Raw genomic sequence first — 12927 nt, 5'->3', positions numbered from 1 at the left:
TTATAATTACAGTTTGGTTAAAAGCAGATCTCTGGTTAAAAGATGTCACTGAAAACACACTTTCCCTGGAATTGCTAATATGCTCAGAACGGATAGGTTTACTATTTAATATACAAAAAAAGAAAACCAGCACTTCAGATCTGAAATGCTAAAAGTTCTGTTACCTAGAGTAAGTAAGGACGTCACTGGTGTACCACTGGATCCAGAAAGCTCTGCTGATTTTACAACAGGAACACTAAATGTAAACCCAATCTGCTGTGAAAGAGAGAGATTTTTCAGATTCTGAAACTAAAGAAACTTTAATCAAGTTTCACACACAAATAATAATCTGAAATCCAGTCTTCAAACTTTTGGTATACATGCTGGATGACAAATTATAAACCAGAAACCTATATATTTGTTTTCCCCATTATCAGGGCCAATTCTGCTTTATTGTTCTGCAATATTCTACTAAAGCCTTGAGAAAAGGTTGAGCTTTATTTATTTTACTTACAGACAACGGAGGTAGCACTTCCGCCTCAGTAGATTTCACAATTGGAGATGAAAATCTGAACACAGGACTGCCAACATTACTTGCTGGTTGTACCTGTATTTTCAAAAGAATTAAGGTTTGTATCTAAAAGAAAAACACCCTGGCAAAACAATAGCAACTACCTGAATTCACTATCTAACAGACATTCTGCAGGGAAGTTGGGAAATCTGATGTTTGATATTTATTTCTAATCCACAGGTAAGAGTTATAATAAAAAGAAATGCAGCTTGCAAGTGAGCATATAGTACAGTATCATCAAAACCAAATCCCACAAACCAAGAGAAAAAACTGAGATGCTACTTAGATCTAAATATATTAAATATATGGAAAAGCAGACTAGGCAGCTTAAGAACCTTAAACTAACTCAGCTCAATTGTAGTCAGAGCTTCAGCAAATACCTCAACATGTTAAAGCAGATATCTGCTTCAAAACACACAAAAATATTTCAAGTACTCTGGAACAGATGAATGTTTATTTTACTGCAATAATATTCCAATTATTGCACCCTAGGGTCATATTCTACACGAGGCTTATATGACCATTAATGCTACCTCTAATTTAATAATTTAACTTGGCATAAAATCCCAACAAAAGCTCCATAGCATTTGAAGCTGTTATACAATTATGTTAAATAAAAGTTTGCAAAGTATCAGATGGACAGAGGCTGAATCAAAAACTTTATGCTTCCCCCCCACCTCCAAATCAGAATACAACCCTGATTTATTCAACAGGATATAAACTAATGTTGGTTAGCTTCATGAGCACCATGGAAGAAGTTAACATGCAAAGCACATGTATACTCATCCTAAAAAAGTATTCACGATATACAACAAAGATTTACCTTGTTCATCACTGTGGTTGAAACAGTGCTTGGTGACGATGAGACAGTACTACTGGTAAGAAAACTAAAGTTGAACGAAGGCAGCGATGCACTACTGATGGGTAGAGGTACTTTCGGTAGTACTGGTTCCTCCACTTCCTAGGTGTAAATTTTAATTGTTGTAAATTTTAATTTTTCTCTTTCTTTAATAAAGTTGTACATTTTTTCTTTGTTTAAAAAACTAGTTGTAAATTTTAGTTTTTCTCTTTTACAAGACATATTACCTTCCTGCCCTGTCCCACCCTTAATTTCTTAACAAAGTTAAATATAACAGAGAGATCTACAGATTAAGACAAAGCAAGTTTTCAAAAGGAATCCTAACCTCCCCACCTCAGTCTGCCACGTCATTTTAATTTATGGCAGGCCTGTTTCCATGCGGTACTACATTCATCACCTGTCCAATAAGAATACTGAAAGTTAGCTCAAAATCGTTACCTGTGCAGAACAGAGGGGCACAGATCAGATTTATTTTTGTTTTCTGTACTTTACTTGTTAAAGATCTAGAGAAACATCATCCTTTCTAATTATCCTCTCATCTCTTCAATTAAGAGTACACTCTCAAGACAAACGAGAAAGTGTTCCTCTTGCAAAATTAGACAGGACAGCTGCCAAAGTTTCAGAAGTCACTACTGCACTGAACTTGGAAAAAGATAATGTTTAAAGAAGTACATGGGTTCCTTAGAGTACCAAAAACCCCAAACCAAACCAAAGCACAAAACGCCAAAAAAGCAAGCCTGACTAGCAGCATAGAAGATCACACTCTGGTAAATCTAGTCTATATCACATATCAGGATGCAAATTTAAAATTCAGAAACCAGTGTACCTTAAAAACTTCTGGTCTTATCCTTGCCTCTTAAACTATTTGACTACCAAGATTAGATTAGTTAGGGTTTAAATGGGAATAGCCAATGTAATCAGAATTTGCACAGTAGTACCAAGATCTACCCAGCAGTGACTAAGCAGAGAGGTAAGTTGCTACTACAGAAATTTAATGCATCCTCCAGCTTACATCTTTCACAGCTTTGATTTGAAGAGTCTATTGGACCTCAATATTCAGACCATTTGTATTATAGAAACATTCTCCAGCATTTACTATTTCTTCATTTTGCATCAGCCAGTGCACTGATTTAAATTTTTAGTTAAGATCCAGTAGCAGGCAGCTTACATAACATCCAATCAGAAAAATAATCTTTGGGATAGTCATGACCATAGTTTTATTAAATGGACTTTTCCCATTAAAACAAGAAAAAAACCCTCTCACAATGAGTTTGATTAAGTGCCAAAACTTGTGAATGATCATTAGCAGACATGCAGAACATTGTCTTCTGCTTCAGACTCTTGGCCTGTATCTTTCTACATGACTTAAATATGAAATAACAAATTAAATAAACTTTGTTTACTTACTTGGCACTTGTTTCAAACTCTACAAAATTTGTTCATTCAACTGTTAATGAGAAGCTTTATAGTATGAAGCATCTCCAAGATAACATGACTAAAGATTTCAAAAATATAAAACCAAAGTTGAGGCACTTAAACAAATAAATTGGAGCCTGCCCTGAAACCCACAGCAAAAAACCCACAAAACTTGAGTGGCATTATTAGAAGTTACTATGAGGCAATAAAACTGGCATACTTAGCTAGTTACTTCAGTAATCTCAGTGAGAGCAATTAACTTAGGAGTCCCTTACCTGTTGTTCTTGTCCAGGTTTTGATATATAGTGTACTCCTCTTTCCCTTCTCATCTTGCCACCACCACCCACTCCTCCTCCTGAAGACAGACCATTGGATGCAGGAGTATCGAATCTGGGGTAGGTCAAATTGCTGGCACAGAATATCAATACATAGGTTGGGGGGCAGGGGGAGAAAAGGAAAAATTTAAAAATCCACTTATCAACTAATTGTTTCAAGCTATTATAGCCACTATTAGTCCTAGAACTGACACCTTCTAATCAGAATCAGAAAAAACTGTTCCACAAGTTGCTAAATGCTGGTAAATATCTGATGTTCTAAACAGCAAAAGCTGCAGTAATAAGAGCAGCAATGAGGACATACATAAGAAACAGTCACAACATCCATAAAGAAATGATGACTAAGCCAGAAGACCTGAAATAGAAGAACTGATTTAGACTGTTATTTTCTAATGTTTTCTTTTAATAGTCCAGACAGTGGAAATTTTGACTGCCAGTTCTCTGATTCTGTGATGAGCATGTATCTTTGCAGGGATATAAAAGAACAACTAAAAATATATGGGGGGGGGGCGCACATGAAATGCTGCCAACAGCTCTTATGGAATAGAGAGGCTTAAACTTGTGTGGCAAGATAATACGGCAAAAGCTTCAGAAGCAGCTCTGGCTTTCCTGGGGCCATCAGCAGAAGCAGCAGAGGTGTTTGGGTGCGCCAACATTCCAGAAGTCTTTTCAGACATGAATACAGATCCCTTTTGTAAGGCATACAAAGGCATTTCTCTGTTCATTACAAAAGCCTAGATCCAAACCAGAAAGATTTCCTAATCCAAGTGGGAAAGGAAAAGAAAAAGAAAAACTAAAAAAACCCCCTCAAAACAAACAAACAAACAAAAAACCCAAAACCCACACCACACCCCGAAACAGAAGTGAACTAGGGAACAACAACAATAAAAAGCAGTATGGCATCAAAATGAAGTATCCCTGAAAAAAATTACCATATCAAAGCTTATCCTGCAGCCAAGCAGTCAGTCATTACAAAAGTACATTTGATCACACTGGAAGACACTAGGTCAAGCTTCCAGAAGACTGAAGAAGAGAATTGGTCTAAACTTGTCAGATACTTGCAAACAGTCTGCTTAGCACTGTAACCAATGAGAGGAAGCTAGATCCTTAAGGCCATATGCTCAAACTTTTCTCTAATCCAAACTGACAATCAATTCAAATTCTGAAAAAAAATCTTATGTCAAAACAGAGCTTTATTCAGACAATCATAGACTGTCTATAATAGCCCACATTCCTCTTTTCTGTTAACACCTGTCAGTGTGTAAGGGGAAAAGACAGTTTTCTGTCTTCAAGCAAGTAAGTCCAATCTACAATTCTGACCCAGGTTTAAAAACTAAATAGCTTTTGGTAGGCTGAACAGAGATGTACCAAAGTACTGCAGGTCAGCTGCACAAAGGGACTCTGGCCAGCTGCCCCTTATCAGTGTTGAGTTCCTGCTCCAGAACATGACACCCAATAGAGGCTGGCTTTATAAAATAATTTTTAAAAAAGGACCATCTACAGACAAAAGTAGGACATAGCAGTAAAACTTGTGAACCAAATAAAAAGCAGTATCAGTTTTCTGCATCTCCCTCCTACATGGAGGAGAAGAAAGGAGTTCTACCAAAGAAAATTTAGAACAGTTTGAAAACCCACAATTAAAACCTAATATCTGTTTGCACCTTGCCAAAACCTTAGAGCCAATCTCTTACACCCCTGGAAAGGCAGTTGCTGTGAAGTCAAACTATTAGATGCCAAAACAAAGGGTTGGTTTGAGGTTTTTTTGCAAGGCAGAGAATGCCCAAGGCAACATAAGAATTGCTTGGAAGATGAACACAGAGACAACAAAATACGATCCCCTGCTACTGCTCTTTGAAAGGGATGAATCCTCCACAAAAGGTATTCACTGAATGCAAAGTGTCTTAATTCAAGCATTACCCAAAAGACTAGTTGCCCAGAAGGGAGAGCCATCAGTATTATCTGGAGGTGAAGTCATTCTACCTAAACCAAGCAAGCAGTGTAATGCAAGATAATTTCCTCAAGAAGAAATACAATTAACCCTCCTGGAATTTTGTGTTTTAGAGACAAGTTGGCATTTGGCCTCAGATGATTTTAAAGGGCTCCTGGTTCTTCACGTAAACTCACAAAGCAGACAAGTGACTTCGCCATGAAAGAAGCATTAAAAAACAATCTTCCTCCAGGTTTTTGCTCTTTTAAAAAAACCTAAAAATTAAATATAGTCCTGAACTGTAAGCCACTTCACCTTATAAAGAATCTTTCAGAAATAATAATTCCTTTAGGACAAAGCTTTCAGGCTCCAAGCAATTAAATAATTAGCTGAAACTAACAGCTGCCCCCTAATGAACATCAAGATGCACAAATGGTTAAACACCCTCATAATACAATTTTTTCACTGTATTTTCCACTCCCTTTACTGCGAACTGTTACTGCCCTTCCAACAGAAGACAGGCATGCAGACTGTAGTGACAAAGGAGAGAGCTTTCTTCCTCCAAGTGTTTTAAATTAATAGATTTGGCATACCTTTCAGATGGTTTTACTCGCTGTTCTGCAGGAAAACTCTTCTCTCTCATGCCCTGCAAGTTAAGTTCGATTTATTTCAAGATTTATCTGAGTGTATTTATAAACTATACACAAAGCAAAGACAAACAACCACACATATTTTGTATTGGGTTTTTTTATTTATACCACTAAATATACCTCACCTACTTAAGCTTGTTCCCTAACCACTATGACTATCCACTTTGATCTCCGGCCTAAAAAGACCACAGATTTAACACCTGGTCATTTTTACAATCAGATTGATACTGGAACCACGGGTGGGTTTTTTCTGAAAGAGATGCCAATCTTGTTTTAAGGAAAGTTTACCAGGGACTACATCTATACCAAAGTGATCCGAATGGGTAATTAACAAAGTGATCTGAATGGGTAACTGTCAGAAATCTCACTCAGAGCCCATAGCTCACCTGAAAGAGTTTAGACACAACATCAGCATTTTCCATCAGCGACAGCTTTGTGTACAGGAGCATATGAAAAGGAAAATGTTGTTTCTGTATTTTAACATTCTTTCACTGAGAACAGCCCGACCCCATAGCACATCACCATGTTCTGAAAATAACCACCAGCCACTTACTGTTCCAAAAATACAATTAAATGCATAAAACCTCAAAGTATCTCTTTCACAATGGTTCCCACTGTCTTAATGCTTACCTCAAACATACTATCAGTACTCTTTGCCAAGAAAGAGCACCTCAGTACAATAATTGGTTAGAGACATTCCAAGCTTGTAAAAAACAGACAGATAAGGACCAGAAAATTTACTTACTTTGTGCTTTGTATCTACCCTCTGGTGAATTTTACTGGAATCAGTAGCTGGAGTCAGAGATGGTTTAAAATAGTGGCTCCGACTCATTGACAGAGAGATTGCCTTTGGTGTCACGAGTTTCTGGACAGGTGGATGCTGCGAGTCCATCTTTGAAAGGGAAGCAGCAATCAATTTATCCTTGCACCCGCCCAAATTACCACAGCATTTACTGATTTTAAAAGTTACAGAACTATAAACCTCCCATCAGTCTCAGCACCCAGTGAAAATTATTTGGAAGTGTTGAAAGCATTCAGCTTGCAGAGAGAAATCACCAGAAAACCAGTTATGAAATCCAAAAAGCTACAGAAGTAGCTAAAGTCTGACTGAATCCTATTTCAAAATTTGGCAGTTAACTTTACAGACAAAATAATTCATGTTACTATAATCAAAATAACTCATGTTACTATAATATGCTCCCATCTTTTCCTCTCCTCTGCCCCCATTGTGATTTTTTTTTACTGGCTTAATCCATTAATTTAACACTCCAAGTGTTACACAGCTAATTATACAGGCTTCTGGGTTTCATTTTTCCTACATTTTCCTCCTTTGGAGTTACACTTTCAAAAAAAAAATAAAAAGAAAAAAGTTGTAAAATAATTTTAAAATAGTCTCATTCTTTAAAATATGTTCCAATGTTTCAGATTTGCATTAGATGCACTTAAAAGTACTGGTTTGACTTTCCTTGTCAAAGCATTTTCACAGACAAGAGTTAATTTTTAACAGAAAGCACTGTACATTCTGCAAAACTAACTTAACTGAATTGTGAAACAATAAAGACCCCAAAAGGCTACGAGATTTACCAAAGGCTCCACCTGCAGTCTTAAGGATCAGAAGAATCAGACTTAGGATGCATGCTATTATTTAAATTAGTATCAATGGAAAACTGTGTTTACAATGCAGCTTTAATTTCACAGGATCTCCCAACTCTTGGTAATAAAATTCATGCCGTACTATCTATAAAGTGAATAAAAGTACTTCTTTCTAAAAATTATTATACTCATTTTGAAACCTTGAGTAAAATGTGGTTTATTTAAGTTCACAAACCCGTTTTGAGTGAAGAATGGTCCATTGCTGTTTTTAAATGTAAGCAGAATAGAATTGGAATAGAATAGTTGAATTGGAAGGGACCTGCAACAATCATCTAGTCCTGACCACTTCAGGACTGACCAAAAGATAAAGCATGGTATTAAGGTCATTGTCCAAATGCCTCTTAAGCACTGACAGGCATGGGGCATCGACCACCTCTCCAGGAAGCCTGTTCCAGGGCTTGAGCACCCCCTTGGTACAGAAATGTTTCCTCATGTCAAGTCTGAACCTCCCGTGAGGGACACAGCTTTGAACCATTCCCACGCATCCCAGCACTGGATCCCAGGGAGAAGAGATCAGCACCTCCCTCTCCCCTTCCTCAAGAAGCTGTAGAGAGCAACAAGGTCACCCTTCAGCCTCCTTCTCTCCAAGCTAGACAAACCCAGTGTCCTCAGCCGCTCCTCACAGGACATGCCTTCCAGCCCTGTCACCAACTTTGGTGCTCTCATCTGGATGCATTCAAGGACCTTAACATCCGCTTTAAATTGTGGGGCCCAGAACTGCACACAGTACTCGAGGTGAGGCCGCACCAACGCTAAATACAGCAGGATAATCACCTCTTTTGACCGGCTGGTTATGCTGTGTTTGATGAACCCCAGGATACAGTTTGCCCTCTTGGCTGCCAGGGCACTCTGCTGACTCATATTGAGCCTGCTGTCAACCAGCACCCCCAGATCCCTTTCTGCAGGGCTGCTCTCCAGCCACTCCTCTCCCAATTTATACTTGTGCCTGGCGTTACTCCATCCCAAGTGCAGAATCATAGAATAGTTTGGGTTGGAAAGGGCCTTTAAAGGTCATCTAGTCCAACCCCCCTGCAATGAGCAGGGACATCTTCAACTAGATCAGGTTGCTCAGAGCTCCATCCAACCTGACCTTGAATGTTTCCAGCGATGGGGCATCTACCACCTCTCTGGGCAACCTGTTGCAGTGTTTCACCACCCTCATCGTAAAAAATTTCTTCCTTATATCTAGGCTAAATCTGCCCTCTTTTAGTTTAAAACCATAACCCCTTGTCCTATCACAACAGGCCGTGCTAAAAAGTTTGTCCCCATCTTTCTTATAAGCCCCCTTTAAGTATTGAAAAGCCACAATAAGATCTGCCTGGAGCCTTCTCTTTTCCAGGCTGAACAACCCCAACTCTCTCAGCCTTTCCTCATAGGAGAGGTGTTCCATCCCTCATGATGACTTTTGTGGCCCTCCTCTGGACCTGCTCCAACAGGTCCATGTCTTTCCTGTGCTGAGGACTCCAGAGCTGGACGCAGTACTCCAGGTGAGGTCTCGCCAGAGCAGAGGGGCAGAATCACCTCCCTCAACCTGCTGGCCACGCTGCTTTTGATGCAGCCCAGGATACAGATGGCTTTCTGGACTGCAAGCGCACACTGATGGCTCATATTCAGCTTCTCATCCACTAGTACCCCCAAGTCCTTCTCCACAGGGCTGCTCTCAATCCCTTCATCCCCCAGCCTGTACTGATACCAGGGGTTGCCCCAGCCCAGGTGCAGGACGTTGCACTTGGCCTTGTTGAACCTCATGAGGTTCACAAGGGCCCACTTCTAGAGCTTGTCCAGGTCCCTCTGGATGGCATCCCATTCCTCAGGCATGTCAATCGCACCACTCAGCTTGGTGTCATCTGCAAACTTGCTGAGGGTGCACCTGATCCCACTGTCTATGTCATTGATGAAGATCTGGCATTTGTTCTTGTTCAATTTCACGCCATTGATGATTGGCCAATGCTCCAATCTATCTAGATCCCCCTGCAAGGCCTCTTGTCCCTCGAGAGAGTCAACAGCACCTCCCAGTTTCATATCATCAGCAAACTTGCTAATGGTGCATTCAACTCCTGCCTCCAGATCATGGATAAAAATATTGAACAGAACTGGCCCTAGAATTGAGGAACACCGCTGGTGACGTGACCAGTCGCCAGCCAGCTGTAGCCCCATTCACAGCAACTCTTTGCACTCTGCTGTTCAGCCAGTTCTTCACCCAGCGCACCGTGTACCTGCTCATCCCACAGCTGGAAAACTTGTCCAGAAGGATGCTGTGAGGGACAGTATCAAAAGCCTTACTAAAATCCAGAAAACTGCATCTGCCGCCTTCCCTTCACCCACTAGACAGGTGACCTTATCGTAGAAGAATATCAAATTAGTTAGACAGGAATGTACAATGAAAAAATGAAAGTCACCCAGTTAGGTGTTTAATACACTAAGAGCTATTCTGTCTGGTGCAGATCCTTGAATAAGAAAAATATCACAAAAAATACCTGCAAAAGTTTTGCCTGAGTGCTCAAGTGTTCTGTCAACCATATGTTTGCTTTAGCAGGAAAACACACAACCCTCTCCTTGGCACACACAACCCTCTCTTCCCCTTGTCATCAAGGACTACCCTTCCCCTGCCAAACTGTATGAATAGACAATTTCTCTACTTTTACCCAGTGACAGCTGTGTGCAACATTCGCTTTCTGACTGATGTCAGGCTCTACGCTGCAAATCTGGTAGATCTTTCTTAATGCCTCATCACAGGTGTAGTTCCGCAATTTAACCGAGAATCCATACCAGCTTTGTTTTCAATTACTTGGATAATATTTATAGTAAAGAAATTATATGCTCTACTTTTCAACATTCTTGTAATTTAGCATATGGCAAAAGATGGCACAGGAAATCCAAGATGTTTGTAAACTCTGAAGTGCCCATAAAATTATACTTCTGATCAAGGGATTAGCATAGAAACTTCCTGAGACATTCTGTCCGTTTGCTCATTAAAACAGCAGATGAAAAGTTTGCATGGAAAAAAAACCACACTTCTGCTCCTTCGGTTGCCTGATCTTAAAGTGGCCTTTTGTGGGTTTTACAATTTAATAAACTCAATGATACCCCAAATTAAAGTGATTAAAAAACATTACTAGTTTTAATTTTTTTTAAAAAAACCAAAGGAAATAATGATTTACCACAGCATTATCACCAATTCAGCGCTACCTCCAAATAGGAATTTAGGAACATAAGGTTACAGAAGTGACAACATTTAACAATTTTCCTTCTCCTTACTTTGAGCAGTAATAAAAACATAAGTATTATTTTTCTGCTCAAAAAGAACATGGAAATCTGGACACTGTCTATATAATCACTCAATCAAGATTTTTCTATTTCTGATCACTTCTGCAAGAGAAAGCTTTCCTAAACAGAAAGATTAACATGCAACTTAACCCCAAGTTGCAGGACAAGATAAAACTACTTTGTGTATTCTAGAGAAGTTGTTCTTGACTGACATATGAAGACACCACCACATAAAGATCCTTAACCTGAGTAATCTTCACAGTCCTTCATCTAGTGTGGGTAGAAAAGACATTTTTAGCAATTTCCACACAGCCAAGACAGCTATAATTCACATAATGCTAATATTAACTTGAATTCATGTGTATGCTGTCATTGAGGTTTGTGACATTTCTTCTAATAGCTATAAAGCATAGAAAGTTATCTATCTCAGCTTAAGATGTTACTGGTTCTTACCTGTTTTCGTTTGGATTGGAAGCTAGTAATATTCAGCACACTCCTGTCCACAGGCTAAGGGGGAAAAAAAGCCTAAATATTAGAGGACGATTTTTTTCCTGAGAGGGTTCCATCCAACAAAAACGTGGGGGTTTTGTGATCAACTTACAGAAGACAGTGGACTAGAAACAGAAGACGGAATCCTTTTAGCATCCTGTTGAAAAAACGGTGTAATAAATTAAACTGGATGCTACATAAGGAAGATCTTCATCCTATACTGGCACATTTACTATGTTTTTCAAACACATGAAATAAAACAGATTAAAAGGAGTGCCATTTACCGCCAAAGGACTTGACATCTTCTCCAATGACTGCAAGATGCGCCGCGCTGTGGAACTTGTCACACCATAGGATTGCACACTTGCTTGTTTAGCTTTCATTTGTCTTCTTACTGGTGGCTGAAAAATTAGCATTGCAAATGTTATGATGCTTGGTTTTTAATTAAACGTGTGTATTTTACGCCCTATGGCTACACTGATGATATAAGCAATACTCTCGTGATGGCAGAGAAAAATGCACTCACTGGGCATTCAAGCCATAAAGAAGAAAATATACTCTACTGACTTTATAGAAATTTAAGTGGGGCCCCACACATCTTGCACATGGGATAAAGCAACAAAAGAAATACTTAAATGTAAAAGGTCATAAAGATGTTAGGCCTGTAGGGTCTCTGAAGCAGTAATCAGGAAAACAGAACTGAAGCGAAGGCTTGTGCTGCAGAAAGTACTTTCAGTAACAAAACAGATCTCAGAGTTTCATGATGGTGTAAGCATACCATCTTAAAACCAATCTATACTATCATCATCAGGAATTTCTAGTTTTACTTCTCTCATTCCCTCCCTTCCCCAAAGATTACAGTTGACTGCAGATCTTTTTACTCTGTTTAAAAAGATAAAGATCTGATTTGAACTGTAACAGATCTAAACATATTACACTGAAAAAGTAAACTGTTTTATTTGCACCACATAACTTTAAATATAATTTAAAAAAAACTTCTTTCAGTATGGCTTTTTTTTTTTAAATTATGTTAAACCCCTCATGTAACCACATCATGCTTACCACACTGCTATGTGAAGACAGGAAGCAGACAATACAGCATGTAAAAAACACAAGCGAGACTTGCCGTAATCTACAGCATGCAGCAACAAGCAAGCTAGCCCCTCCTTTAAAAGCCTAGTATTTTAGTTCCTCTTTTCAGCATAATCCACATTTATTTTATAAAAAATAAATATAGCTGACCAAAGAGGGCTCCTAGCTTACAGGAAGTTTTGAGTGTTCTGAAGTCTAATTTAACACCAAGTCAGAACAAACCACAAGTTTTCAAGGTTTCCCCTAAGTCAGGAACTTGTAGGTCCCCTTGTTCCATGGTAGAAATGGCCTGCCAGAATAGGTCCAGAAAACTCTTATTTCCAGTTCCTTAAATAAAGTTCCTTTTGACTTTTGATTTTTTTTTTTAAATAAAGTTCATTTTGATTTAAAGACATTCCAGGTTTTATTGACTTCCTTTTAGATTCAACTCTAGCTACTGAGAGTTGTCAGCATTTTTAACTTGCTGGTTCATTTTAGAACATGAAGAACTCTTAGGGGCAAGTAACTTTTTTCAAGAGCTATCTGAACAGTATTAAAATAGAAAGCATTTTTTTGTTTGACTTGAGATTGCATTTAGGACTGCATGCTTCCCTCTAGGTAACAGAAGAGCAAAGGATCAGCAAAGTTGCCTTTTAGATACTACTATAGTAAAGAGTGCACAGTTTTATACAATATATTCATAGCATGAG

The 12927-nt window shown here is 38.8% G+C and overlaps 1 protein-coding gene across 6 annotated transcripts in view; it reads right to left on the bottom strand.

Moving 5' to 3' along the window:
- The window catches only part of NUP153 (nucleoporin 153), a 46616-nt gene that overhangs the window by 13149 nt on the left and 20540 nt on the right, over positions 1 to 12927 (bottom strand). For 4 of the 6 annotated variants that reach the window (XM_072853289.1, XM_072853291.1, XM_072853288.1 and 1 more), the window contains exons 6-15: positions 11431 to 11547; positions 11259 to 11303; positions 11111 to 11164; positions 6483 to 6629; positions 6124 to 6168; positions 5681 to 5733; positions 3101 to 3233; positions 1374 to 1511; positions 494 to 586; positions 165 to 255 (exon numbers count right to left, since the gene is read on the bottom strand). In XM_072853289.1, the coding sequence (XP_072709390.1) occupies positions 165 to 255; positions 494 to 586; positions 1374 to 1511; positions 3101 to 3233; positions 5681 to 5733; positions 6124 to 6168; positions 6483 to 6629; positions 11111 to 11164; positions 11259 to 11303; positions 11431 to 11547 (916 nt within the window). The remainder of the gene's footprint in view (positions 1 to 164; positions 256 to 493; positions 587 to 1373; positions 1512 to 3100; positions 3234 to 5680; positions 5734 to 6123; positions 6169 to 6482; positions 6630 to 11110; positions 11165 to 11258; positions 11304 to 11430; positions 11548 to 12927) is intronic. The other 2 variants (XM_072853290.1, XM_072853292.1) reach the window with 2 other exon arrangements.

The sequence above is a fragment of the Ciconia boyciana genome, chromosome 2 (genome assembly GCF_034638445.1).
Source record: "Ciconia boyciana chromosome 2, ASM3463844v1, whole genome shotgun sequence".
In the NCBI taxonomy this organism is placed as follows: domain Eukaryota; kingdom Metazoa; phylum Chordata; class Aves; order Ciconiiformes; family Ciconiidae; genus Ciconia; species Ciconia boyciana.
The sequence above is the reverse complement of the archived record's forward strand: the minus strand, read 5'-3'. Positions and strand labels throughout refer to the sequence as shown.